The sequence below is a fragment of the Melanostigma gelatinosum genome (assembly GCF_949748355.1).
Source record: "Melanostigma gelatinosum genome assembly, chromosome: 5".
NCBI lineage: Eukaryota > Metazoa > Chordata > Actinopteri > Perciformes > Zoarcidae > Melanostigma > Melanostigma gelatinosum.
The window spans coordinates 26,440,966-26,468,636 of record NC_136638.1 but is presented as its reverse complement, the minus strand read 5'-3'; the positions used below and the strand labels follow the sequence as shown (position 1 = coordinate 26,468,636).

The 27,671-nt window shown below is 46.6% G+C and overlaps 1 protein-coding gene across 3 annotated transcripts in view; it reads left to right on the top strand.

Annotated features, from left to right (window-relative positions):
- cplx1 (complexin 1) overlaps positions 1–24,259 on the top strand; it is a 46,468-nt gene extending 22,209 nt beyond the window's left edge. For all 3 annotated transcript variants that reach the window (XM_079268430.1, XM_079268429.1, XM_079268431.1), the window contains exons 3-4: positions 18,675–18,853; positions 20,770–24,259. In XM_079268430.1, the coding sequence (XP_079124556.1) occupies positions 18,675–18,853; positions 20,770–20,964 (374 nt within the window). In that variant the 3' untranslated portion in view covers positions 20,965–24,259. The remainder of the gene's footprint in view (positions 1–18,674; positions 18,854–20,769) is intronic.
- Positions 24,260–27,671: the final 3,412 nt, after the last annotated feature.

The window sequence follows — 27,671 nt, the reverse complement described above, 5'->3', positions numbered from 1 at the left end:
CGCTGAAGGACGCTTTTAGCAGGACGGACGGACGCTCAACAAAACAAACTGCTTTCACACACATAATGTACCTGAAGTGTAGCTGCGTCCACCCACCGCCCAAATAGCTGAACCAAATATATTCAGGCCAAACTCATGCTGGGGAGACGTGAAGGTTTCCCAGCTTAGCTTAGCTTGCTGGTCGTATAACTAGCTGATGGTTTATCGTAAACGCCAGACTAACGGCATCAACTTTTACTGTGTCTTTGTAAATGTCCCTTATTCGACATTTACCACATATTATAAACGGCACAACAGTTTTGCTAAATCGCCAGCAGGCCTCCATTGTACACCAAGCTGTGGACGTGAAACCACAGAGTTTATAAAACCCGTCATGAAGCTCATAGTAACCAGATTTGTCAGATTTAGTCAAACATGGTTAAGAGCATGTAAAGTGAGGCCCATCTCTCCATCTGTGGAGGAGAAAATATTGATATTCTGTAGAGCTCCTGTTCCTCCACCAGCCAAGGTCACTGGCATGGATGAGTCAGCATCACAAACCCCGCCGTCACACTCCCTCTTTCTCCTCGGCGACTATCAACCCTCAGCCTCTCTGTCTCTCTCTCTTGCTCTCTCTCTCTTTTCTGCTGTTTTTTAATTTCTTTCCACCCCTCTCTTTCTGTCATTCTCCCCGCTTCAGCCTCTCTCTGTCTTTCCGATTCTCACCTTCCTTCCCTCTCTTCCATCACACGGGGATTATATTTCTGGAAATTCAGGAAGAAAAGAGGGGAGATCAGGGAGTGCCTCACTGCCGCAGAAAATTCGCAGAGAATCCCGACGCCTGACCTCAATTCTGAGCTCCCGTCATGAACTTTCTTTTCTGCCCGAGAAGCACTTCAAAGAGCTGTGGGCGAGGTTGAGGCCTGGTCGCCTTGTGAACATCAGAGGACATCTAGAAATACTCCAACATCTCCCCGGCAGGAAAGTGTGCCAGAGCGAAAATCAGTCAAGGGAAAAAGGCATGATGGGATATTTCCGCTGCGATCAGTCACACTTTTCAGACCTAACTGGTTGGATGCGCCGTAGTTAAGGTTTTTAAACCTGGAGGTCAGGACAAGTGTCGGGGCAAAAGAGGACCTTTAGTGCAAAAAAAACCACGAAATGTATCCGATTGTTATATTTGCAGCTTCCTCCGAGGGTTGGTCATGCAGCACAGCCTGAAAAAAAAGAGTTACGGTGGAAAGTTCACCTTTCTGCTGGTTTGCAGTTGGATTCCTCTCAACTACGCCTCTCACACAGGGTGACGAGTAGGAGTCGTGTCTTTTGAGGAAAAGCGTGAGCCAAAAAGGTCGAGCATTTGTTGTGGTGTGAAATTCAAAATGCTCAATTCCTTCCAGAAATAGGTATGTGATACTTGGTATGTGACGGATGAACAGAAAACGACTCCGTCCGTCCGTCCATAATGCAATATCTGGAGGGAATTTCTTCAAATTTCGGTCGGTGGAGGCATACAACCGTAAACCGGTAATTCTAGTCATACAGTCATAAAAAATCAGTGCATGTCAATGTTAACCAATGTCATTGTACAACAAACAAAACATATTGTTGCTGTCTTACCAACCTTTACAATTTATATGTCCCAGAATTGCACAATCTTAGCACATTACTTCGCGTAACATGAGCAGTGTTTTCCAATTACATGAAGGATAGAATTGATTGTCATCGTGATAACTTTCAAGGGTTTTAACGTCCTGTTTCATTGTCTTATTACCTGCTGTGCAGTATTTAGGGATCTGGGACACTTTAATTTCCTGGAACATATTTCATCGTCTCACTGGTTCCTGAAACAACCAAAACCTCCCCCAGTGCAGTCAGTGGTCTGAATGCCCAGTTAATCTGCATAATATCAACTTTGTATGCATGTCCACATTGAAAGTGATAATCTTAAATATCCTCAGACTCCTAATCTGCTTAGAATTTGTATACATGGACCTGTATAGTCTGTAGAAGATAGAATTGTTACTGCGGATGATGGGTAAAATGCCACCTTGTTAAACCATCATTTTATACTTTCAGGCTTTTACTCAAGTGTACTTTTTATATTTATACAACATCACAATCACTGAACAGAGAGATTCCTCGTTTTCTCGTCTGTGAGTGAGACGGAAACGCAGTGAGATTTTAAAAAGAGGTCACGGAGGACAGCGGCTCATGATACAGCCATACATGCTCTTGATTAAGTAATAACACGAAGACGCTGTATCATTTACAGCATGCTGCAAACTCACGAGCCTGAGCCTGAAAGCGGACACCCTTCATGAAAGGACAGGGAATGTTTTATTATATACCATCAAATCATTTCTATGGAGCGTTTTCTAGAGCAGAAGAAAGACGGCGGGTGATCGTTCATTAGGCTTTTAGTCACACTGTGAATCAATTCTGCTGTATTTTATGACCAACTGTCGTCGTGCTTCCAGATTGGATGATGGCGAATAAGACAGAAGTGGAACTTCACATCGGAGTTAGTAGCTGGCTCCGTGACGAGACTTACAGAAACGCGTTGATGCTCACACACTCGGACATCTTTATTCATCTCCGCTGCCAGTCAGAGTTGTGTATTCGGGCCGGTTCGGCTTTGAAGTTGCAGCGCTTTTAACTTCCTTTTGTGTTCACCAAGTCTCGCTGAATGTATAAAATATGAGGAACACCTGGTCTCTTTTTGAAATACAGGCGGTACAACAAGTGAATTCAACGGATCAAAGGTATGAACCCATTTCGATTTTCCAATTTAAAATCCCGTCTGTCTACTGCTGCTAACAAGACAGAAGGACTTTTAAGCCTGAAGGGATACTACAGGGGAATATGGTAAAAAAGTATCGAATAGATATTAACATGACATTTCCCCAGTTGATTACTTTTAACTACATTTTTTGTATTATAAGTTGTCTGAAAGTGTAGATATGCAAATTAGGTATTATCATATTAAAGATGTGCACATTTGCATACATTTCCAGAACAGAAAAAAATCCTCCTTTTAAGGTGCAATTTGAAAAGAAAACAAACTTCAGAATTAGTTACGCATCACTTACTTGGAATAGTTATGAATTATTTATAAAAAGCTCCAACCTCTCAAAAGAGCCCAGGATTATGCTGTAATTAAAAAGGTTTAAAAACGTTTATTTTGGGTTTGTCATTTTTCGAGCTTGTGCACATAGAAAGGTGGGTGCTCGTTAAGGAAGTTAAGTGTCAAAAGTATGTAAATCAAGCACTCGTTAGGCAGAATAATGGCCACTGCGGAGCTAATTTGAAGTAGTGTTGTGTTTAAATCGTTGTCTTTTATCTTTAGCTTCCAAGATTAACTCATTCTTGAATATATGCAGTGAAGTATAATGTTTCCTCCTATAATGTAGCAGAGTTGATATATTAGGTAATATAATAAAAGTACAAGTACTTCAAAATGACTTAGATAAATTGACCTATTTATTCCTTTTCCCATCAGTGATCTCAATCGTTTTAATACTTTAACTCAACAACATTTCACTGTATCTGACAGCTGCATAGACCAGTTATGTCTTCATTGATGGTCCAAACATTGGTGGTGTCACTTGACATATAACATGTTAAAATGCAGGTGTGCGAAGCCATTTGACAATCTAACTGCAGATAAACATCATTTAACAGACCTGGATTGTACTAAACAGGCTGGCAGGCTGTTCTTGCACACTTCAATATGCACGTTTAGATATTGCGACCTAATCAGAGCCGTGCAGAGCTCCACAGTCCTGCTCTGTATGTACGCGCTGGCTCTGCTCCTGCATGACCACTCATGCCGTGAGAGGGATTGGCATGAATTGTATTTTCATATTTCACACGTTTCGAAAAACCTCCAAAGCCGCACAAATCCGAGCCGCGGGTGACTCATGTTTGAAACATGGTGTTGGTTATCATTGAGATCAGATTTCCCCCCCACGTGATCGATGAGTGTACTCAGAGAGCGGCAGAGAACGATGAGACGATGAGTGTACATACCCGAGGAGGATCTCAGCCAGCTTAGCCTCATGTCTCAATTCCATGTCAATAAAATGAACAAACTCGGCTCAAATAAAACCGAGTGGTTGACCCACTTGAAGAACTTGAAGATACTTTCTCTTTAGACAGAACTACGGTAGAGCAGGAGGCTTAGACTGTCATCCTCTCACTGATTCATTTTGTTTTCCAGTGGTGTGGGTAAAGGTGTGATCAAGGGAATCACCACGCAAAAGAAACGGATGGACAACAAAAGTAGTCCTAAGACACATCTGCATTCACCCTCACTTTCTCATTCTAGAGAAAGTCATGAAAAGACAAAAATACTTTTTATTTAATGTCCTAAATAACATTTTAGCATAAAATCAGTGAAGAACTGTCTATGTAATCGGTGTCTAATTAGTCGACATATCCAATTATTTATTTTGAACGTCTCACCTATTGCCAGAAGCAATTATTCAGCTCCACAAAGAGTTTAACAAATCTTTGTCACATTGGACTCGAACACAATTGCTTTCAGGTATCCTACCTGGCAGAACAAAGCAGCAGCACAACAACAAGCCTGAGATGATTTGTGTGAGAATGAACCAACCAGATCTGTGATTTGATTGGCTCATGTGGTTTTAACAAAGCTTGAATTAATTTTAGTTTAAAAAGTTATATTCTTGGCTACCAGTATATAGTTATAAATCTGTGTTCTGAGATACCTTAGAGTTTAATTAATGAAACGTGTACTTGTTTAGGACTCTTAACTCTTTGGTTCCAGAGCTGATTACCTGCTTTGTGTTCCAGCATCTCCACAAAGCTGATTGGCTTGCTCGTTCGCTTTAGCATCTTAACAGTAATCTTCTAAAAATTACATTCCAATACAACTAAATTCTCATTCTCAACTACGTTTCAAGGAAAACGTATATCCTCCCAGATTTTGGTCGCAGTTTTAAACACGTGGTAAATGTTTTGCAATTGAATGGAGCAAAGTTTGGTGAATCAGGATTCGGTGTTTGTTTGACCCGTCCATCCACTGCAAGCTCCTCGCTGCAACCTCCTCCCTGCAACCTCCTCCCTGCAACCTCCTCCCTGCAACCTCCTCTCTACAACCTCCTCCCTGCAACCTCCTCCCTACAACCTCCTCTCTACAACCTCCTCCCTGCAACCTCCTCCCTACAACCTCCTCTCTACAACCTCCTCCCTACAACCTCCTCCCTACAACCTCCTCCCTACAACCTCCTCCCTGCAACCTCCTCTCTACAACCTCCTCTCTACAACCTCCTCCCTGCAACCTCCTCCCTACAACCTCCTCCCTGCAACCTCCTCCCTACAACCTCCTCCCTGCAACCTCCTCCCTGCAACCTCCTCCCTGCAACCTCCTCCCTGCAACCTCCTCCCTACAACCTCCTCTCTACAACCTCCCTGCAACCTCCTCCCTGCAACCTCCTCCCTACAACCTCCTCCCTGCAACCTCCTCCCTGCAACCTCCTCCCTACAACCTCCTCCCTGCAACCTCCTCCCTGCAACCTCCTCTCTACAACCTCCTCCCTGCAACCTCCTCACTACAACCTCCCTACAACCTCCTCACTACAACCTCCCTACAACCTCCTCTCTACAACCTCCTCCCTACAACCTCCTCCCTGCAACCTCCTCTCTACAACCTCCTCCCTACAACCTCCTCCCTACGCAGACTTTGATGAGACACATATTTGTGATATGTCAAAAGCAACCGCAATCAGGGAGAAAACATGTTAGGAACTCTAAACGTAATTGAGAATGCAGTTTCGTTGTATGGTCATGTCATTTGAAGGAGTCGAGGCTGAATAGAGAGCTGAATTGAAACTAACTTCCAGGTTGCAAGAAAAGACTAAAGCTAAAAAACGGAAGGAACTGTTGTAATTAACATGAAAATGATAAAGGATTAGAATTCCAATCGCAAATCCCGTAATAGATTTATTGATGTTAAAATGTTAGTAATAAACAGGAACATCTTTTAAAATATTTCAGGGGCTTGTCTTCCGTGGTTGTCGACAGCTGCTGTTTTGATTTGCATATGGAGCAGATGAAACAGATGCTATTTTTGGGTACGCTTCACTGCCAATTAGACTAAAATTGCAGAGTGAATGATCAAACACAAAAAATACGAAAGGAACAGGATGGCGTAACATTCAGGTGGAGAACTGACAATGAACAAATACAATAGTCACACAAACATGTGAAGATAGCTAAATGTTTCTTGAAGTAATTTGGCTTTTAGAACTAGAAGAAAATGTTGTTAGTCCAAGAACAGACAGCTGAAACACAGCATCTGCGCTCAGCTTCGTTGGGCAGTTTGTTTCTTCCACTGATAACTGATGTCATGTGAACTACTTCCGAGGTTGCACACCGTCAGAGATCACGAGCCAGATGTTGAACACAGTTTAAACTCTGAGGGGAAAGGACAGTTGAAGGGAAGTAGTTCCCCTCATCTTGGAAGTGTTTAATCCACCGTGACAAACTAAAATGTATTTCAATTCTGACCGGGAAAACAGCTGTTCCATCAGAATGGAATCAGGATCAGAGCTCATTGAGGTTTTCTATTTCGATAAAAACCAACAACTAAACCTCTCATTAGTATGTATTAAGGCCAAAGGTTTTCCCTTAGATATACAAAGACTTTGCACAACTCTCCATTATGTGGAGTCTGCATAAAATCCTCTCACAGATACATTTAATGAGCCGTCTAGCAGGCTATTCTTATGTATTTCCTTTCATGTGAGCACACACGGGGATCAGAAAACCAGACATAGCTGTAAAAGAAGAAGAGAGAAAGAACCCGTTGTAAGATTATGCCTTCAAAGTACCGTCTGACACCTTATTCCTTCGTGGACATGGTGGGTCAGGGTCACCCATAACGGGTCTACATTCAATAGATCAGAGCCCTGGAAGCAGTCGGATGTTCATGACCGAGGCTGAAGCTCTTGAGTCGATAACTTAACGTCGGCACAGCCGTACAGTTTCATGTGTTGTATGAGCTTAATGCAATGTATATGTAGCCGGTTCTCTGCTACCCGGTGGGTCTGGGGAGCACAATGACGCCAGCACACGGTGGAATGACGGGTTCAAATGGTTTTTATTGTCCTGCACCCTAACTGGGCTTGGCCATGTGCTCTCCTGCCTTGCCTCCGAGCACACGCCGCGGCAGTTTTCCGTGCTGTCCGTCTCAGCAGAACTCTGCTCGTCCCGAGCTGCCCTCCCGCCTCCGTCGCTACTGTGGGATTAAATACAGCTGAGACCACCAGCTCGTCGTTAACTTTGCTGTCCGGTGTTTGGGGCGGGGCAGGTGTAGCGTACACTCGGTTTATGGCAGATGGCGGTTGCAAATGATACACAAGTCATGGCGCCGTCAACGGCCGCAGTCCGTTCTTTGTGCTCTTTTCACAGCTCATGTTTCCAGTTTGCTCCGTACTCACGTTGTTTTCTGCTTTACGGTAAGGCTCCCTTGGTGGTCTTTCCACTGGTGTGTTTGGACCCCCTTCCTGCTAGCCCCGGGGCAGGAGGCTGATGATGATGTTCTGGACGACTTGGTGTGGGCCGTGGGGACCCGCCGGTCGGCGGCCGTGGGGCTGAGGACGGATGACGCCTGGGGGGAGCAGGAACACATCGGTCCTTGAGCTGGTCCTGCTGTTTCCTCTTTTTACTCTCGTTTTCCCTCTGGACCAAAACCAAATCAGTTCTTCTTTTTCTCGACCTCCAGTCTCATCTTTCTTTATCTGTCAGATTCCTCATGTCTTCCCTCTCTTCCTCTTAACTTTTCCATGATTATCATTCGATCATCCTTTTCTCTCTCATCACTCTGTTCCCCTTTAACTGGCCTTCAGTTCTTGACATGATTGCTCTTCTCTTTTTTTGCGCTCTTTCATCTGTCCTTGTTACAGATTTTGTACTTTTAGTCAGTTTCTTTCCTGCACGCTCTCCTTCTCATTCTATCCATCTGTCTAATTTGCTGTCTTGTACTAGAAATAATCGTACTCTCTCTCATTAGTTAACCGGATTCCTCTGTCCTTGTTTCTTCTCTGTCTTCAATTTCAACCTCTCCTGTATTCTCTTCCTCCATCCTTGGTTGTGTGCCTTTGGGCTCCACACGGGACTCTTCTCATGTGGTCTCACCGGTCTTTCAGTAGAAAACCACACACACATACACACACACACACACAAAAGAGGAAACGCTCTCGCAGCCCAAATGCACCTGGGGGACACTCGACGCACTCGATTATACTCTCAGCTCTGACAGCGGACAGCGTCCGTGCACGCTCACTGTGACACACACACATCACACTTGCACAGAAGCGTAGTGGGAATTAAGAGCTGTACATTTTGATCTCCTTCTCACACACAGCAGAGCCTCATCCACACACACACACACACACACACACACACACACACACACACACACACACACACACACACACACACTCTCTCCTCATGTTTTCACACGCTCACCAAGTCTAAAGCCAGCCTTTTGTGTAACTCTGCCCCGTCTAATACACCGCATGACCCGATCGCCCATTACTTCCAAACTTCTCCGTGAACCCTTTTCAGTCTAACTAAGCGTAGAAAAAGTCTTCTCCTACTTTTATAATTAGGCTTTGGGCCTCAGCTGACCTAAAAAGTCCATTTTTTTAGAGCTGTAACGAGTTAGCATGGTGACCTAGCTCTCCACGCTAATGCGGTCACTAAGCATGTTGTGTTGTACTGTGTAGTGATGGAATGACTTGAAACACGGTTTTAGCGTCTCTACGACAGAGGATGAAGCTTGCTGCTCCTACTGACCTTCATCTTTTTTCTTTTTTTAAGTGAGACGCATCAACAGCTATCGTATGAATTACCATGAACTGTGGCACAGATATTAGGACTCATCCTCTGGGCACCATGCATGACTTTAGTGGTCCTCTGTCCTTTCATCTAGCGCCCCCAGCAGGTTGACATTTGTTCTTCAGAGTGAAATGTTTTGAGAACTGTTGGATGGACCACCATGTATACGTGGTCCTCCTGAACTTTAATGCTGCTCTTGACTTTATCCATTTAAAAGCTTGTTTTAGTTTTACAATCAGCCTGACGGCCTCACAGAGATGCTAACATGTCTGTAGACATATCTGGTGCTCAGTCTCCTGCTTAAGAGTCCTTTCCACGTGTTGTTCACTGCTCAAGATATCATTCAGCACAGCTGTCGTCCTGCGGGGTCCTGTTTGTTGGGCGTGCCAGCACAGATGTTAAAGCGTTGACTGGTTCCCGGTCGGTGTGGTGGGTTCTTGAGCTTTGCAGACTTGTCAAATGTTCAGAAAGGTCATTTTGGTCTTGAACATCACAGATCGTATCAGACATGTGAGCTTGCTGGGTTCAGATTAACCAGAATTCAGTAACATTTTAAGGAATCAACAAGTTGTCTTGTGCCACGCGAGTTGAGTTGTTGATCGTGCTTTCTAATTCAGTAGTTTAGACCGTGTCTCTGTGTTTTTCCATCCGTAGCCGAGGCTCTCCGGCTTTTCCTCTGGAGCTTCCTCGCTTCGCTTGCCGTTCCCAGACTCCACAGCTGGCAGCGTTTGATGACACCGAGGCTTTTGGGAACGACGACTGTCTAACGCTTTCTACACAGCAAGTTTGTCACAATCAGATGAGCTAATTAGCCCTGAGCATCGAGATTAGTCATGCGGGGGCCTGGGAGAGGCTCTGCATTTAAAATACAAGAGATTAAGTGGCATCAGTTGCAAAGAGGTAAAAACAAGCAGCAGTAGACCCGAGATACGAGGTGTATCTGATATCGCAGCTGATTCATATACTGAAAAATACCTCCTTCTTAAGAGAGCATTATTGTAACAAAACAAGATTAAACAGATAGTTACTCTGATGTTTAAAATGCTTCATTATATCCATATTATTCCCCACTTTTATATACTTTGCTAGCACAAATGAGCAATTCAGTATCAGTAAGAGTTCTAATGAGAAGGTGAGAATATACCTTGTCTGAGCTTAGATTTAAAGAGATATCTTCCCACTCTCCAGTCATCACGTCGGGCTATTTTCATTTTAAGTAGTTTTAATTTCAAAAGTTTTGCTGTCCAGCTTGGCCAGAGAAAGTATCGTCCCTGAGGTGATGAGGGATGTTCTCCATCAGAGTCTACTCGTCTGCTGTGAATATTGCTCTGCATGTAAGATTGGGGAAATCTCCTCAAGCTACCAGCAACAGGTCAAGGAGCGAGTTTACAGGCTCAGTCAGCAGTTCGGTTTCCCCTCGAGGCGAAGCACAAAGAGACGGAACGATAGTTTTAGTGTTACTGCAAGAAAGTCGCTCTACAAGCTTCTGCTTCATTAATACACACAAACACGTTATAAATAATGAAACCGCAGAGTCTCTCTGCTCATCCTCAGAACAGGGAGGTCCGGATTCAACTGCAGAAAAATTAAGAAAACTCAAAAATGTATTAAATAAATAATAAACTTAAATGCTAAATACATCCAATGACTTTATACACAAAGTGTTTGAGATTATTTGTTGAAAGAAAGGTTTTCTTGTGATTTATTATACAGTGAAGTCGCTGACTGCATTCTGACTGGATGAAATATTAACTCCAGACCGATGGAACATTTATGTATCGTGTTACTGTATATTACACACACGTTACACTGACATGACAAAGCTTTGAGATAATGAATGTCATTCATTCCCAACGTGTCATGTTTTCTGCACACTAAGGAGTAAATGAAGACGACAAAACATCAACGTGTCTGTTAATTAATCGTCGGTCACCCTGCTCCGCATGTCGAAGGACCGGGGCTTGTCCCAGTCCGTCAAAATGGCAAGTTAGGACTGCAGCCGAGAACCCCGAGGTCAGCGCTGTCATCGGCTCCACGGCTGAAGCAGATGGCTGTCTTTGAGTTGTTCCCCCGGAGGAGAGCCCGCGAGGCAGACCGGAGAGCAGACAGTCGAGGACGAGTGCTGGGCTCGCCGCGGGGAGAGAGCAAGGCATATTTCAAACTTGCCCCGGTGTGGTCCACAAGCATTTCCTCTCCTGCGAGGGGGAAAGTGAGCAGAGAGTCACGGGTTTCGGGGCTTGGTCGGGCCACTGTTGGAGCACTGGCTCATTTCCAGCCACTGAGCTGGAAAGAGGAGCTGGAGCCTCTGAGGTGTGAGCACACTTCCTGATACTTTGATAGAAATCAGCATTTGTTTGTGAAAGGGTTTCACCTAAGCGGCTGAGCGGACAGTGTTCTTGCTGCTCAGAGTGTAATGAGAATACGTGAAACACTTTAAGCCAAATGGAGCAATGCAGTTCAGGTTGTGACAGCCCCCGGGGTGGCAAGGGGGTTTCACGACAACACGGACCAATAAACACAACCAGTCGGTAGATAAATGGTGCAAGCGAGGTTTTTACTGAATATAGAGAGTGGATAGAGGTAGGATAGACACTCAACAATACACTGTCCGCTTTCCAGAGGGATGGTCGGTGTTCACTTCCACGGTTCGGTGCACAACGGGTATTCCTCATACGGTCCAGGGCGCGGGCAGGAGCAGGGTAGTCGTACAGGCAGGGGTCGGGAGCCGGGCGGGTAGTCAGACGTTCCAGGGTGATCAAGGGGTAAGGCAGTTGTCTCCAATGGGTTTGCTTTTTCTCCGTCTCCTTCCACTCCTACTCTCTCCTAGTTTCCTGTGTCCGGGGCCCTTTTATAGTCCCCTCCTCCTCCTCTGATAGGGTGTGGTCGCTCCCTCGTCTCTCCTCCTCAGGTGTTGCTTGTTGGGCTGATGGTGGTTTGGCGCTCTTTTCCACTCCCTGACATGGGGGCTCCGCCTCCATGTCAGGCAATATCGTCCCTCTACCACTTCTCCTCTGAGGTTGCCCCTCCGGCTGCCACATACCCCCCCCCTTAAATCCGACCTGGGGGGAGGACTGCTCCAGGAACCTAGGGCGTCCCGTCTTGACAGGGCGTCCGCGTTTCCATGAGCGGCCCCGGATCTGTGGACAACAGAGAAAGCATACGGTTGAAGGGATAAAAACCAGCGGGTGACCCGGGCGTTATTGTCTTTTGAACGGGACATCCATACCAGGGGGGCGTGGTCCGTGACCAGGGTAAAGTGTCGTCCCAGCAGATAATATCTCAACTCCCCCAGAGCCCATTTGATGGCCAAACATTCCTTCTCGACCGTGGCGTATCTCGTTTCTCTCGGTAATAATTTTCTGCTTACGTATGTGATCGGGTGCTCCTCTCCATCCCTCAGCTGGGACAGGACGGCACCCACCCCGGTCTCGGAGGCATCCGTCTGTACCACCAACGGTTGCGTAAAGTCCGGGGTCACCAGCACTGGTTCAGAACAGAGTACTTCCTTCAGCTTCTCGAAGGCGTCCTCGGTCTCTGCCGTCCATACGATCCGATCTGGCAGCCGGTTTTTTGTTAGGTCCGTCAGGGGTGCTGCAAGAGCAGAGAACTGGGGAACAAACCGTCGATAGTAGCTAGCTAGCCCAATGAATGCTCGTACCTGTTTCTTTGTGCGGGGGCGGGGCCATTCCCGGATCGCCTCGACTTTCCCTACCTGGGGCTTGACGCAGCCGCGGCCGATGGTGTACCCCAGGTAGTCAGCTTCCCGGAGGCCGAGGCGACATTTCTTGGGGTTGGCTGTCAGCCCCGCCCCTCGCAGAGCTTTCAGGACGGCTTCCAGTCTTTGGAGGTGAGCCCCCCATTCCTCCCCGTGCACGACGATGTCGTCCAGATAGGCTGCCGCGTATTCTCGATGGGGACGTAGTACCTGGTCCATCAGTCTCTGGTACGTGGGGGGGGCTCCGTGGAGACCGAACGGCAGCCTCTTATAGTGGTACAGTCCCATGGGAGTAGTGAAGGCCGTTTTTTCCCTGTCTTCGGGGGCTACTGCCACTTGCCAGTAGCCTTTAGTCAAGTCGAGGGTGGTTATGTATCTGGCCCTCCCGATGCGCTCTATCATCTCGTCCACCCGGGGCATCGGGTAGGCATCGAATTTTGAGATGGCGTTGAGCTGCCTAAAGTCATTGCAGAACCTGACTGAGCCATCGGGTTTCGGAACCAACACTATAGGGCTGCACCACTCGCTCGTCGAGGGTTCGATGATGTCGGCCTCCAGCATACTCTGTACCTCCCTCTCTATCGCCCCCCGGCGGGCTTCGGGGATGCGGTACGGCCTTAGCTTCACCTTCTTCCCGGGCTCGGTGATTATCCGGTGTTGCACCAGTGTGGTGTATCCGGGGTCCGGGGAGAACACGTCCCGGAACCGATCCACCATTTCCCGGACGTCCTGCTTCTGCCGGGGGGTCAACTCTTCTCCCACGGGTACCTCGACTGGCTCCGTTTTTCCTGGGAGGGTAGAGAGAGAGAAACAGAGCATGGCATCCCTACGCACCCATTTCTTGAGCAGGTTCACATGATAAACCTTCGTCGGGTGCCTCCGACCTGGTTGCCGGACTCGGTAGTTTACCGGCCCCAATTTCTCCATCACTTCATACGGCCCCCTCCATCGGGCTAGAAACTTACATTCCGCCGTGGGTACCAGGACCAACACCCGATCCCCTGGGTTAAACACTCGGGGTTGGGTTCCCCGGTTGTACACGCGGGCTTGGGCCGCCTGTGCCTCGGCCATGTGTTCTCGGACGATGGGCCAGAGGGATGCCATCCTCACCCTCATCTCCTCGACGTGGTCCACCATGGTGCGGTAGGGGGAGGGTTGGTGTTCCCAGGCTTCTTTGGCCAGGTCGAGTAGCCCCCGGGGTCGTCGACCGTACAGGAGCTCGAAGGGCGAGAATCCGGTAGATGCCTGGGGCACCTCTCTGATGGAGAACATCAGGAAGGGTAGCAGTTGGTCCCAATTCTTCCCGTCCTGGTCCATGGTTTTTTTCAACATTTTTTTCAGTGTCTGGTTGAATCGTTCTACTAGTCCGTCCGTTTGGGGGTGATACACCGACGTCCTCAGTTGGGTCACCTTCAGCATGCCACACAGATCCTTCATGATCCTAGACATGAACGGGGTTCCTTGGTCGGTGAGAATCTCCTCCGGTATTCCGACCCTGGAAAACAACATCACCAGCTCCCTTGCAATGCCCTTGGTGGCCATAGAGCGTAGGGGAATGGCTTCGGGATACCGGGTGGCGTAATCCACTATCACCAGGATGTACCTGTGTCCCCGGTTGGTCTTGGGTAGTGGCCCCACTAGGTCCATCCCGATCCTGCTGAAGGGGACGGTGATGATCGGCAGGGGCACCAGCGGGTTTCTGTGATGGGGTTGTGGGGCCACTTGTTGACATTCGGGGCAGCTCCGGCAGTAATCCTCCACGGCCTTTTTTATTCCGGGCCAGTGGAACCTGGCCCTCACCCTTTCCAGGGTTTTCTCCACTCCTAGATGGGCACCTAGGATATGGGAGTGGGCTAACTGGAGGACAGAGGGTATGAAAGGACGGGGTACCAGTAACAACCTGAGGGGGGCCCCGTCCCTTATTACTACCTGGTAGAGGAGCCCGTTATAAATGGAGAAATGTGTGGGAGGGAGGTCTCTTACCCCGTCCAGTGGTCGTCCGTCTACGGCGGCCACCTGCCGAAGGGCGTGGGCTAGGTTGGGGTCCTCCAACTGGGCCGTCCCAAACCTCCCTGTGAGGGGCCCGGGTAAGATGGGCTCCTCCGGGTCCTGGGGAAACAGCCCGGCCAGCTCCTCTTCTTCGAGGGAGGGGGTATCTGCCTCCTCGGGGATGGGTGGCGCCTCCCCTTCGGGCTCACTGGGGCTGGAGGGTCCGTCGTTCTCGACGGCTGTGGCATATACGTCCTCGGGGTTGGGTTGGGTGGCCTCCACCAACGCCCGGGCCACGGCACTGGCGACTCCTTCCGATAGGGGATCGGTGGAGATCTCCTCCCCCAGCCCACAGATGGCTTTCTTCTTGTACTTTCGGTGAGGGGTCGTACCTGGTTTCACCACCAGGCTGCGCCACAGCTCCTGGAACACGGGCAGGTCTCGGCCGACCAGCACCTCTACGGGGAGTCCTTCCACTACTCCTGCAGTGCCGACGTATCTACCCCTCGTCGTGTATATCTCGAGGGCGGTGGTGGGGTATTCGCGGGTCTCCCCATGGATGCACGTGACCGCTCGGGTGCCGGTTAGGAGCGGGTACTGAGCAAACGTAGGTCTCACCAAGGTAATAGCGCTCCCGGAGTCCACCATCGCGGAGGCGTCGCGGCCGTTTACTTTGACCGGGGTGAGGGGCATGTGGTCCTCGTGAGTGGCCCAGCATCCGGTAATCAGTCCGCATGGGCGACTCCCCTCACTGGCCGTGGGCATGGGTGCGTCCTGGCGGTGAGGACATTCCCAGGCGATGTGCCCGATCTCGCCGCAGTGGTAGCACCTCCTCTCTTCCGGTCCAAACGCCGGCCGACGTCGGGGAAAGCCTGGGGGAAAGGAGGGCGACACATAGGTAGTTTCCTCCGTTCTCATCTTTTCTTTGCGGGTGGACCCCTCCACTTTCGGGTTTCTTCCCCCACGCACTAACGCTTGTGCTGCGTGGTAACCCTCCATGATCTCTACCAGTTCCTCGAGGTTGCGGGGGTTTCTCTGGCCGGCCAATTTTTTTGCCTCATACGGGAGGGATCTAAGGAATTTGTCCATGACGACACGATCGGTGGGCGACACCTCGGTTGGCTCTGCGTGCAGCCAGGCCGTCGTAATCCTCTTGATCTCATGCATCTGGGCTCGCGGAGAAAGGGAGGTGTCATATGTCCATTCATGAAATCGTTGTGCCTTTATTAACAGCGTGACCCCGCATCGCTGTAACGCTTCCGCTTTCAACACCCGGAAGTCAACTTTTCCAGCGCGCTCTAAGTCCTGATACGTTACTTGCGTTTCGTTGATCAAAAAGGGGCTATCAACTCAGCCCAGTGCTCTTCTGGCCATTTTTCCCGGAGTGCCGTTGTCTGGAATATCTGAAAAAACACTTCAACATCGTCAGCTGCCGTCTGCTTGAGAAGGAAGCGCGCTGGGTTGGCTTTCTCCACGGTACGTTGCTCCTGTTGTGTCTGTAACATGCCCTTGATTTCGCTTTGCATCGCCTCCGCGCGTTCGGTTTGTACCTCCATATACTTCTCCATGTGTACTTGCTGTTGGTATTGTTGTTGCTGCTGTGCTTGGAGGATTTGCATTTGTACTTGCATGGCTTGTTCGTGGCGTTTTTGGGTTTCCTGGTTGCTAGCGATTAGCCCCGCTAGCAGCTCTTGAAATGGCACCGGGGTGGCCATGCTTACTGGGTCGGTCGGTCTATCGGTCAGTGTTGCCAGAACCGGACTGTGCCCACATTCTCCACCAAATTGTGACAGCCCCCGGGGTGGCAAGGGGGTTTCACGACAACACGGACCAATAAACACAACCAGTCGGTAGATAAATGGTGCAAGCGAGGTTTTTACTGAATATAGAGAGTGGATAGAGGTAGGATAGACACTCAACAATACACTGTCCGCTTTCCAGAGGGATGGTCGGTGTTCACTTCCACGGTTCGGTGCACAACGGGTATTCCTCATACGGTCCAGGGCGCGGGCAGGAGCAGGGTAGTCGTACAGGCAGGGGTCGGGAGCCGGGCGGGTAGTCAGACGTTCCAGGGTGATCAAGGGGTAAGGCAGTTGTCTCCAATGGGTTTGCTTTTTCTCCGTCTCCTTCCACTCCTACTCTCTCCTAGTTTCCTGTGTCCGGGGCCCTTTTATAGTCCCCTCCTCCTCCTCTGATAGGGTGTGGTCGCTCCCTCGTCTCTCCTCCTCAGGTGTTGCTTGTTGGGCTGATGGTGGTTTGGCGCTCTTTTCCACTCCCTGACATGGGGGCTCCGCCTCCATGTCAGGCAATATCGTCCCTCTACCACTTCTCCTCTGAGGTTGCCCCTCCGGCTGCCACAAGGTGTATTGTATATCAAGCACACAGCAGTGGGTGTTTATCATTTTACAAAAGAATGACTTTCGACAATTATATTCAAGCATCACAATAAAGGTAATAGAATCTGTGTTTCGACCCCGAGGAGACTTTCCTATTCTTGCATATTGTGTGTGACAGGAGCTGACAAAATGTTTGCTGAGAGGGACTCTCTCTCTCTCTCTCGCTCTCTCTGTCTCTGTCTCTGTCTCTCTCTGTCTCTGTCTCTGTGTGTGGTTGTCTTGATGTTGCACCGGAGTGAATGACAGCAAATGGCTTGATGGAAGTCCTGACAGCTCCAACAGCGTTGCCAGTGCGCGCACACACCCAGCCTGCTCTCTTAAAAATGATGTTCATACAACAAAACTGCATTTTTAGTGACGTTTTAAAGGAAACGTATTTTCTTCCGGATTTGTTTTTGATGTGTCAGAAGAAGAAGAAGTAGGGAGGAGGTCGGGGTAGAGGGATGGGTCAACCAGAGGACGGCTGTTTGTGTCCCGCGTGAAACCAACATGTAAGAACATGTTTTAAAACTGCGACCGTAATTCATGAGTAAATAGGTTTCCCTCGAAACGTAAAAAGAGAACACAGTGTTGACACAACAGCAACCTCAGTTTATGGTTGATAAAGTACGGTTGATGCCATCCTCCGCCACAACCTTCACACCCTTTGGGCGCCACTTATTCTTGTTTTGACCACAAGAGTCACGAGTTTCTGTGCGGCGGGGTTCACCCGTCCGTGCACATCCAACAGGAGAACTTTGAGGAGTTTTGAGAACGTCTGATTGGCGCGAGGAGAAACCAGCATGGTATAAAAGATGCAAGTGTTTCCTCGTCATGATTTCCACGTCAGCGCGTGTCCGTGCGACCGTCCTGAGGCTTTACTCTCCACATCAATACCTAAAGGACGTGATTGTTCCCGGATTGGCACTGGAATTAGGCCAAACACGCATGTGAATATGTGGTGACATATGAGGCATGTCATTTGATGTCTGTAGCAAACACCAGATGCTCCACACAGAAAGAAGTACAAGTCAAGTCACAGTACGATGTCAGCGCCTGAGACAGCTTTGCTTGTGCCTGCGGGCGTTTTAATTAACCAGTCTTCATCATCGAATAAAAACCCACAACATTTACATTTAAAATATGAAACAATGTATGCTCAAGTCATTAGCATTAGAAGTGATCAAGTAAGGAGCACAAAAGTCAAAGCTTGATCTGTTTTTCAGCACGTCTAACCAGTGCAGACGGGACATGGGATCAGAGTGAACCCTGTCTGTTAATTATGGTCCTTTCAACGGCACTTGAAGGTTTGTTCGCAGGTCTTGACCCGTAGTCCAAGTGGACGCTTTGCACGAGGATGTGAATTCCTGTTGGAGACAGAAAAAAGGTCAACGTGAGCAGCACAAAGGCAATCAAGAGAATTGCTAATAATTTATCGCGGTGTCTTATCTCCGGCTCGCCCGTGGCTCTCACCTCTCTTTATCTATTGTCACATTTGACACAAAGACACTTTAGTCTTTGGTTCAGTCGGGGGGCATGATTGCGCTGCTCTTTCACTGGCCTGAAAGACGACTGAAGTACAAAGCAATGTCTATTGAATCACCCAAATCTTAGATGTGCCACTGTGCCCACCAAATGCTTAGCAACAGCCGATAGCTGAGATCTATTATGTGCAATCACTGTGAATTGCCGGTGTCAGTGGTTTTCTCACTTTTCTCTCTCTCTCTCTCTGTCTCCACCAACAACAGGGGCCACCAAAGACATGGGCAAGATGCTCGGTGGGGAGGGGGAGGAGAAGGATCCTGATGCTGCGAAGAAAGAGGAAGAAAGGCAAGAGGCGCTGAGGCAACAGGAGGACGAGAGGAAGGCCAAATATGCAAAAATGGAGGGAGAGAGAGAAAACATCCGACAGGGCATCAGAGATAAGGTGAATACCAAATACCTCAACACAGCTGACCGAGGTTACAAGTTAACAAAGATAGCATCCTTGTTACCTCATTGATGCCCTCTATCTGAAACAGCCAATCAGACAAGCGCACCGACGATAAATGAGGGATTGGCCAGATGTGCAGAGGTGTGACGAAATGCAGGACCAGAACTCTGTTTTAAGTCTTTGCACCACTGTGTCCGTCACGTTCCACTGTGAAGCAACTGATTATTTAACTATGAATGCTTTCGAGGAGATTTTTAAGAATGTGCACGGCCATGCTCCGCCCCTGCCGGCCGTTTTGTTGGTCTAAAGCCTGTTAGCTCTTTGATAAAATCATTGCACAGTTTCCCGTTGCACTTTGTCACTGCCTCTGACTGAATGCAAAAACGTCCACAATCAACTTATCCCAAAGTTTGCAGCAACTAACGGTGCTAAAAAAAAAGAATCCTGGCGACTGGGCTTCTAATCAGTACCGTAAAGTAACTGCATTATGAACTTAATGTGAAGGAGACTGGGTTGATTCTACCAGACGCTGATTAAAAACAAATTGGACCAGCCCTTCCCATCTGATTAGTCTCCTCTCCTAATTAATTGCTTTAAATCCTTGCATGCTGGTCAGCTTTATAAACACGAGTGTTCTCTATGCCGTTCAGTTAACTTGATTCATGCTTAGATATATTTAATTAATCTGCAATAAAATGTTAATTGATGGTATCAAAAGCATCTGCAGCTTGAGGTGAAATATTCCTCTGACATGCTGATAATTCATTGAACATGTGACTCGAACACTCTTTGAGGGCTGTCAAGCTGAGTTTAAAACTTGTCCATGTGTAGCTCTTGTACAGCTATCGTTGAGCTCATCCTCAAACTGACACCCAGTGGTTCTTTAGTTTAGTTTCGGAGCAACTGTGAAAGAATGAGAGGAGGGAGACAGAGCGATATGACAGCATGTCTTTGGAAAGTGTTTGATTGTAGCGAGTGCAGAGGGGCTGACTAAGCGTGACTGTCTTCCCTTCAACCGACGAAGCCTTTGTTGCTGTGGAACAAGTCTGAGAGCGAGAGCGAGACCGGCTAAGACAGACTGCGAGAGAACAAAACAGGGCGGCATGAAAGGAAAGCGGAGAGCAAACAAGGGAGCAGAGGGAGATGCCCATCAACCAATCACACCAATGTTTTTTACTGTCTGTCAAAGGCAGGAAGGGACATTTCTCAGGCGTTGAACTCGCACGTATGATTCCACTTCTCAAATTACATGCAAAGTTTCAAACATAGTTACTCTCAAGGTGGATAAATGACAGTTGTCTCCATGTTGGAATATCAAATTGTAGCTCAAAGATGCTTTTCATCTTTTGAGCTGGATGCAGACTTAAATGAATGTCAAACTAATTGCAACAAAGGCAAACGAAAGGTTGAGACGTGTTTGCATCCTTTTTGGCTTCATTGATTTCTTTAACAACGTTCGTGTTCCACTCTGAAACACACACACAGATGCTCGTACTGTCCCCCGTGCACATCCTCACAGTGCAGATGGACACTAGTAGTCCTTTAAGATGTCCGTTGCTGCAGAAGCACATTAACGTGCTCCTGGTGGAGCAGTGAAAAAGTCATGGAGGAGTCGGGCTCATTTTCCACATCTCTGCCTAAAGATCAACTGTATTGATCAACTGTATTGATTTTACTCAAACTAGAACCGTACATGCTGAAACTATACTCGAGGTAAACGGTGAACACACATCCACAACTGTAACATCAAAACAAAAAGCTAACAAGAAACGTGCAAGTTGAGGAATAAATGTTTTCACAACTGATTGTCAAAAGAATGTTGAAAACAAGTCTAACTTTCAACCAATCACCCCAAGAGACGCGAATCCCATCCGGATGGAGCTTAACATCACTTCCTGTTTCTCCTGTAGTACGGCATCAAGAAGAAGGAGGAGAAGGAAGCCGAGGCAGCGGCTGCTATGGAGCAGGCCTCCGAGGGCAGCCTCACTCGCGCCAAGAAGGCCGTGCCCACCGGCTGCGGCGACGAGGAGGAAGAGGAGAGCATCGTGGATACGGTCATGAAATTCATCCCGACCCCGCTCATGGATATGTTCAATAAAAAGTAAAAAGTGTTTTGGGTGAAAATACGATTAACTCCCTAAAGCGTTCATCTAACCGAGACCACTGCCGTAACCCCCGCCCAACCCTGCAGTCACACTTCTCTCCACCCTCTTCAACCCGACGTCTGAGTGTCCTGGAATGGAGCAGCGTGGCACGAGTTTACCCTTGATTTAGAACAGCTGGTCTCTGATGGTAATACATACTTAATCTCTCATGCAGAGCATTTTTCTTGATTGCTCAGAGTATGTAACACCTACACGGACCTTTAATTCAAGGGAAATCTTATGCCATGTTTTAAAAATGTCAGGCACTCAGAATAAAATCCGATATCACCCATCAGCCACCATTTTTGTTTGTAAATAGCCTCGGGTTATTAAAAAAAACTATATATAAGTGAGATATGACATACAACAATGACTAAGAGTATAAGCCATATTTTTAACTTTTAAGAAATTATCCAAATCATTTTAGAATTTGATTGAATTTTGCTGTTTCTGTTCTTGCTGATATTTGATACATACAGTGTATATAGGTACTTTTATCGGTTCTCCGTTGTGAGGATTCACCCCATAAACTGTCTCTCATGCTCTTAATCGGTTCACCGTGAATGTGTACTGTGAGCACTGGAGCGGACGAAACAACACCTGTAAAACCAGAACGTGAAGGAATTCATTTGAATTAGTTGTCGTCGTTTCTTTCAGCATGCAGTAAACCTTTGTGAAGTGAAGTACACATTTGGATAACATTTCATTTGTTATGATGAAGCGGAATTCATTAATATTTGAGGCAATAACTGGTTTGACATTGTTATTTAATTGGCATCTTGTCCACCATGTAACGTCGGCGATCATTGACTCTGTCTAAAATGTTCTTCCGTGGGGGAAACTGTAAATGTGTTCCGTCCATGATGTTTGTCTCAGAGCAGTTAGACTCCGTTTGTATGTCCCGTGGCAGGCGTCACTCACTCTGCTTCTGCAGGAGGACGAGTTCATTTTAGATCAGGCTCGTTAATCTAACTTTGTTGACATTTCATCCATTGTTTTTGTAGAAAAAACCCTTCACAAACACAATGTTGTGAACACACTACACGTGAACAGACAGTGACAATAGTGCAATATGTTGTTGAAGTGAAGTTGCCCTGTCCGTTGCTTGAACTGATGGGAGTGATCCCAAATCAACAACAACAGACAAGCTTCACTGTTGTGTGTTTAAACTCCTCAATGTGTTGGTCGAGGTTTAAAAAGGGCACAGACGTGTCTGCAGAGTGACGTCATGTGATTGAAGAAGCAGAACGGGAGGAAGCGTGTTGTTTCGGGCCGTAAAATAAATGTTCAGTCACTTGTGACAGAATGACGAGCGCAGCGATTCGTGTTCGAAATCACAACCCAAAAGTCCGAGCAAACTGTTTCCAACTGCAGACATTAACAATAGATGAAGAGACATGAGATGAAATAAGGAGGGGCTTTCTAAAGAGCCCTTGCGTGAGTTTCCTGACCGTACAACAAAGTGTTTAGCTTCTCTGTAGTTTGTCCATAAATGTAACGACACTAATCTAAAAAGGTGGTCTTATGAGGACGAGATGAAATGTTTCTCCATATGCCTTGTTTTCTATTCATATATGTCTCCTTCATTCCACAGTGTCTTGTTAAACATTCCAGATATTTCAGACATTCCACCAGACTAGTGCTGGTAAAACACACACGCGTGGATATTTACAGTTTAGAGTACGCCTTAGCCTTCAAGTACTTCGTGAAGAAACTTAAATTCGATGTTCTTGTAACCTGAAAATAGACTCTAGAATGAATCGAATATAAAGATTCATGACTTGACCAAGTAAACGGAGTTATTTTAGCTGCCATGTACAGGAAAAAAAAAAGAGAAAATCCCACAATGAAGTTTACGGGAAAGCATAAATGTGCTATTAGCAGAGATCAATTGTGATACAATTTTGTTAGGAAATGTTTTTGTGATTCACGTGAGCACAGTAGCCGTCGGCGTTATTAAGGTTTTCTAAACCACATTGCCACTGTTTTTAATAAGCTAGCTGAACATGAAATAACACAAATTCTGAACGTGTGTGTTCCTGTGGCATAGACGAGGTCAATTTAGCTTTTATCAACGCTTTGTGAGCTTTGTTATCATGTTGAATATATAAAAAAAAAGACATCCAAGGGTCACCTGTCGAGCACATTTATCGAACTTCTTGTGATTTGATTGTCCTCCTTCAGTGTGTTAGCAGACAGTTGGCAACTGATTGTTCTTTGCAGTTATGGAACCAAGCATCAACAACACTCAAACCCATTATCAGAGCAGTTATCCGATCAAACCAAAGAATAGTGCTGGTAGTAGTCGTAGGTTTCACTCTATTTATTTACTGCATCTTATTTATTTTGAAATTCTCAGGTATTTTAGCTGCAAATAGAAGTTCAAACTGTAACTAGCCTTCTCTTAGCATGATTAGCCTTGAACTCAAATTGAACAATTTCATTTCCGGGGGCCTAGCAAGCCCGTACGTCCACTCTTTTTTTTATGAACAACATATCTCTTGTTTGGCCCAAGAAAATTCCAGAAAGCTACAATTACTGCCCAGTGAAACCCAAGTAGAGGACTTTCACAGCGACACATCCTAGCAAACGTCATCAGTGTGTGCTGTTCTTCAGGCTACCAGCCCTGAAATCAGACCACCCTTTGCATCTCCTCCACCAAACGCCATGATGAACTCATCTATCGATTGCGCTCTAAATGGCTTGTAGAGCCACTGCCCAAAACAACTGCCCAAGTCGCGCGTGATCAATATTTAGCGGTCCACTAGGCTCCATGTCAGAAATCCACTTCAGCACTCATTTGTGACGCTCATGCAGCCATTAAAATGATTAAAAAACTGCCTGAAAAATATGACTCTTAAAAAAGAAAAACAGTCTTTGATGTGACCTGAATGTAAACTGTCTGATGTTTCTCTCTCCTCGCATCCGTCTTTCTCTGTTCTGTGCGCGTTGAGAAGATGCTTACTGTCTCGTCTGTAGCCGGTCCTGTTTCTGTCCTCTGGTGGTTGGTATTTTGAAAAAAAAACGATATATATTTGGTGCATTCTTTTGTACTGCGAAATCTTCTCACCCCTTCTCTCTCTCTTTCCCCCTATTTGTTGACAAAAGTGTTTGCATGCTTATGGTGTGCGATGTAGGCAAGGTTGTTGATACTCGTTCTGTGTCTTCTCTGTGTTTCGAAGCTCCACCTGTTAGCCTCACTGCATGCCATGTTAGACAGATATTTCAGTCTGTAACTTTCCTGCAAAAATGGAATCACTGCACACTGAGAATAAAAGTGATTTCATATAATTTTTCATCGTCTTGTGTTTCTGCATTCAAACAGTACTACAGCAAATTGTGGTTTGGGAGGCAACATCATCTGTGACTTGAGACGTCATGGATCAGATGCCAGTGCATGGCATTCCTTAAGGAAGTATATGTGCAAAGTCCTTCAATGTATATCACATGTTACCGTGTCTGTCAGTCAATCCTGTTTTCATCTCGACATGGCTGTTGTGCTTTTTATCTATTCAATAAAAGCGAAAAGGGCTGTAAACAGAATGCACTGTTGTTCAAATCGTGATTGGAGGGTTTTTCCGGAAACAGAGAATTTGCGATTGTGTCGCAGTGACGGGAACATCAAAGGGACGCAAATATCGCATCGCTCTCATAGCAGTTTGTTTGTCAAAAGTGGATCTGTGATATGGGTATTGGCGAACCTTTTATATCAAACACATCCACTGAAAGTATAATGGAGGAATGCCAAGAAAGGATTATGGATGGCAAAGACTTCAGAGTTGGGTTCAATTCCAGCACAAACAGGAGGCTCACATTGAAATGAAATGAATTTATTATGATGCTTTGACATTTTCAGGTTTGTTACTTGTCAGAGTTTTGGTTTTGTATTTTAAATGAGGTTCTTTCAAACGGTTGCTGGCATCGCCCTTCAGCATACACGGTGCAAAACCCATTTATTTACCTTCCACGCACACATCAGTGAAATTCCCTGTTAAAGGTTGGCTGCCATGTCAATCTTATTGGTACAGCTGTGTTTTTACAACAACGCACAACTTCTTTAAAAAACACATAAATGTATTTAGTGGTTCAGTTGGTATTTTCATTAGACAACTTGGTGGTTTGCCGTCGTGCTTCAATAAGCACATGTGGTTTGTGGAGCAGGGGGGAACACAATCTCTCTCACTGTCTGTTGCAACAGATGTTGAGTGATTTATGTTCTTCCGGTACCTCGACAGAGACACCCCCCTCCAAGAAACAGCGTGATATTATTAGCATGGAACCGGCGGCAATGGCAGTAAGATTAACTATTAAGTACAACCGCCTATAGTGTTCTCTAAATGAAAAGCCGTGAATCTCGTGTTGTTACTTCAAGGCTACTTCTGGGTATTGAACCCACATGGGGAAGACCACAACGGCACATTAAGCTATAAACAAGATCCCAGAGCAAAGTAAAAGAAGTTAGACTGACTTCAAGAAACGTGCTTTAGTGCATTCTACAATCAGCCTCTTTTTCAAGTATGATAATCGACTTAAAGAGAATATCCATCATTTGTCGAGCGCCAACACTTTTCAAAATAATTGATCATATAACACATTTGTTCGGCGGCCTTCAGCGATCTCAAGCGGTGTCCTGGGTGAGAGTCCTGTGTTTGTCAACCACAACTCGTCAAATACCAACACTTGGTCCGTGCCCCTCGCCGTCTGATACCAACGCACCGGGCTTTCATCTTACTCCAATGGCCACCCAACTCATTATCAGACAGGCAGAGCAACTGATGTCGTATAACGAACAACGTCTGTGGAAGGTAGGGAGGACAGGAGGACGGGTCAAACCTTACTTTTGTTATGTAACTTACGTACATAACTCCAAAACCTGTGTTGCCTAAACCTAAACACATTTTTACGTAAGTAAAAGTAACAAGTAAACCTATGAACCCCTAGACCGATGCTAGAAAGGTACCTTAAGCGTCATAGTTTGAAGCATAAGGCCACTGACCAAGCCTCGGTACGAGTCGGGGGTGAGAACGTTTTGGTAGTGGATGTTACTCGATGGATAATAAATGAAAACGAACTGGCCAGCCAGCTACTGAGCTATTTCGTTAAGCTCTAATCAGAATAACTGTACTGACAATTCTCAAGCTTTATCATTTCGTAACATGCTCTGCTAGGACTACAACTACACACAAGACAGTTATCTTTGCCATAGAAACCTAAATGTATCTACCTTACCAGCCCATTCACCAAATTGAGATTTACCCTCACCACCAACATCTGCTCTTTTTGCAGACTTCTTCTCAGTGGAGCGAAATAATGGCACCAAATCGAGTTGTTCAGTTTGCCACAGATCTTTCAGAGCCTCTGTAGGTTTCACTATGCAGCTGCTTTTTTCACCACTTCAGGCTGTTGAGCACACACACAAGGGTCCTGGCTCCTCCTTTGTAATGAAAGTCCACAATTCTCCCTGCAGGTAATGGAGGTATAAATCAATGCCATTAGTATTCATGCTCTGAGGTAGACTTTTCAGATCGAGCTGCCTTTTGTGCTCTCAGAGCAGCACTCAGGCTGCAGGGGAGCCTTTGGCTGTATTGGTGCCCTGTAGACATGCAACAGTCAATCTCAATTAACTGCTCTTTTTTTCTGGTGGGTGGATGGAGATATTTTTCCTCATGAGAAAACATGGACAGAAACACTGTGATCAGTGACAATTTGGCTGTTCTGACTGCTGATACTATACGATAATTTGCTAAAGGCCCACTGGGTCAGACTCTCAGACAATAGAGGCACAGAAAGGATTATTGATGGCATATCGACTGCAGTGCTGATCTGAAGTCTGGTTCAAATATTTGCCCTGGAGGCAGAAATAACCCCATTGGCTGAACTGAGAGTCAGTGGGTGTACCCACACAGTGAAATGAGTACCGTAAAACATCATGTACCATTTCAGAACACACCAATCATTGATCAGACATTGCTGTGAGCGGGGAGGAGTGACGTAGGGATGCCATATACGGCTCTGGTAGGGTAGAGACCTGTCAATCACTGTGAAGCCCCGCCCTCAAGCATCCCCTGCTTTATGGTCTGTGTGACTCTAAATGGACCGTAATGTACTAAATGAACATCATGCTGTATTGAAGAAGACTTGAAACTAGAGATTGAGACCATAAACTCATGTTTACAATGTTTACTGAGGTAATAAATCAAGAGAGAAGTAGAGTCATCTTCTCATAGACTTCTATACAACCGGAAGAGTCGCCCCCTGTTGTTCAGTTGAAAGAATGCAACTGCTGCCTGATCCTGACCCTAACCACTATATCCCAATGACACTGGCCTCAACCAGCTATGCGGGGCGGGTCTTGCCAAGCAATGCAGTGGGATCCATAATTACGCCTCCTCAGCAAAGGTAATAAGAGAGAAAGAAGCTAATGTTGTAAATGATAGCACTATGACCTCAGACTGGGTAAGTTCAACCCGTTATCTAGATCACGTATACCTTTGTGTAACGAAAAGCAAAGTGTTGAGTCTCTGGCAACAGACTGCATGTAGAGACATCAAAAGCAGCATCCCACATGCAGTACTGTATGTTTATGGCATTGCTTTGTGTGCGAGTGTGAAACACAATAGGGTCTCAGCTGAAGATGTGAAATGTAAAGTGTGACCAGCAGTGCATGA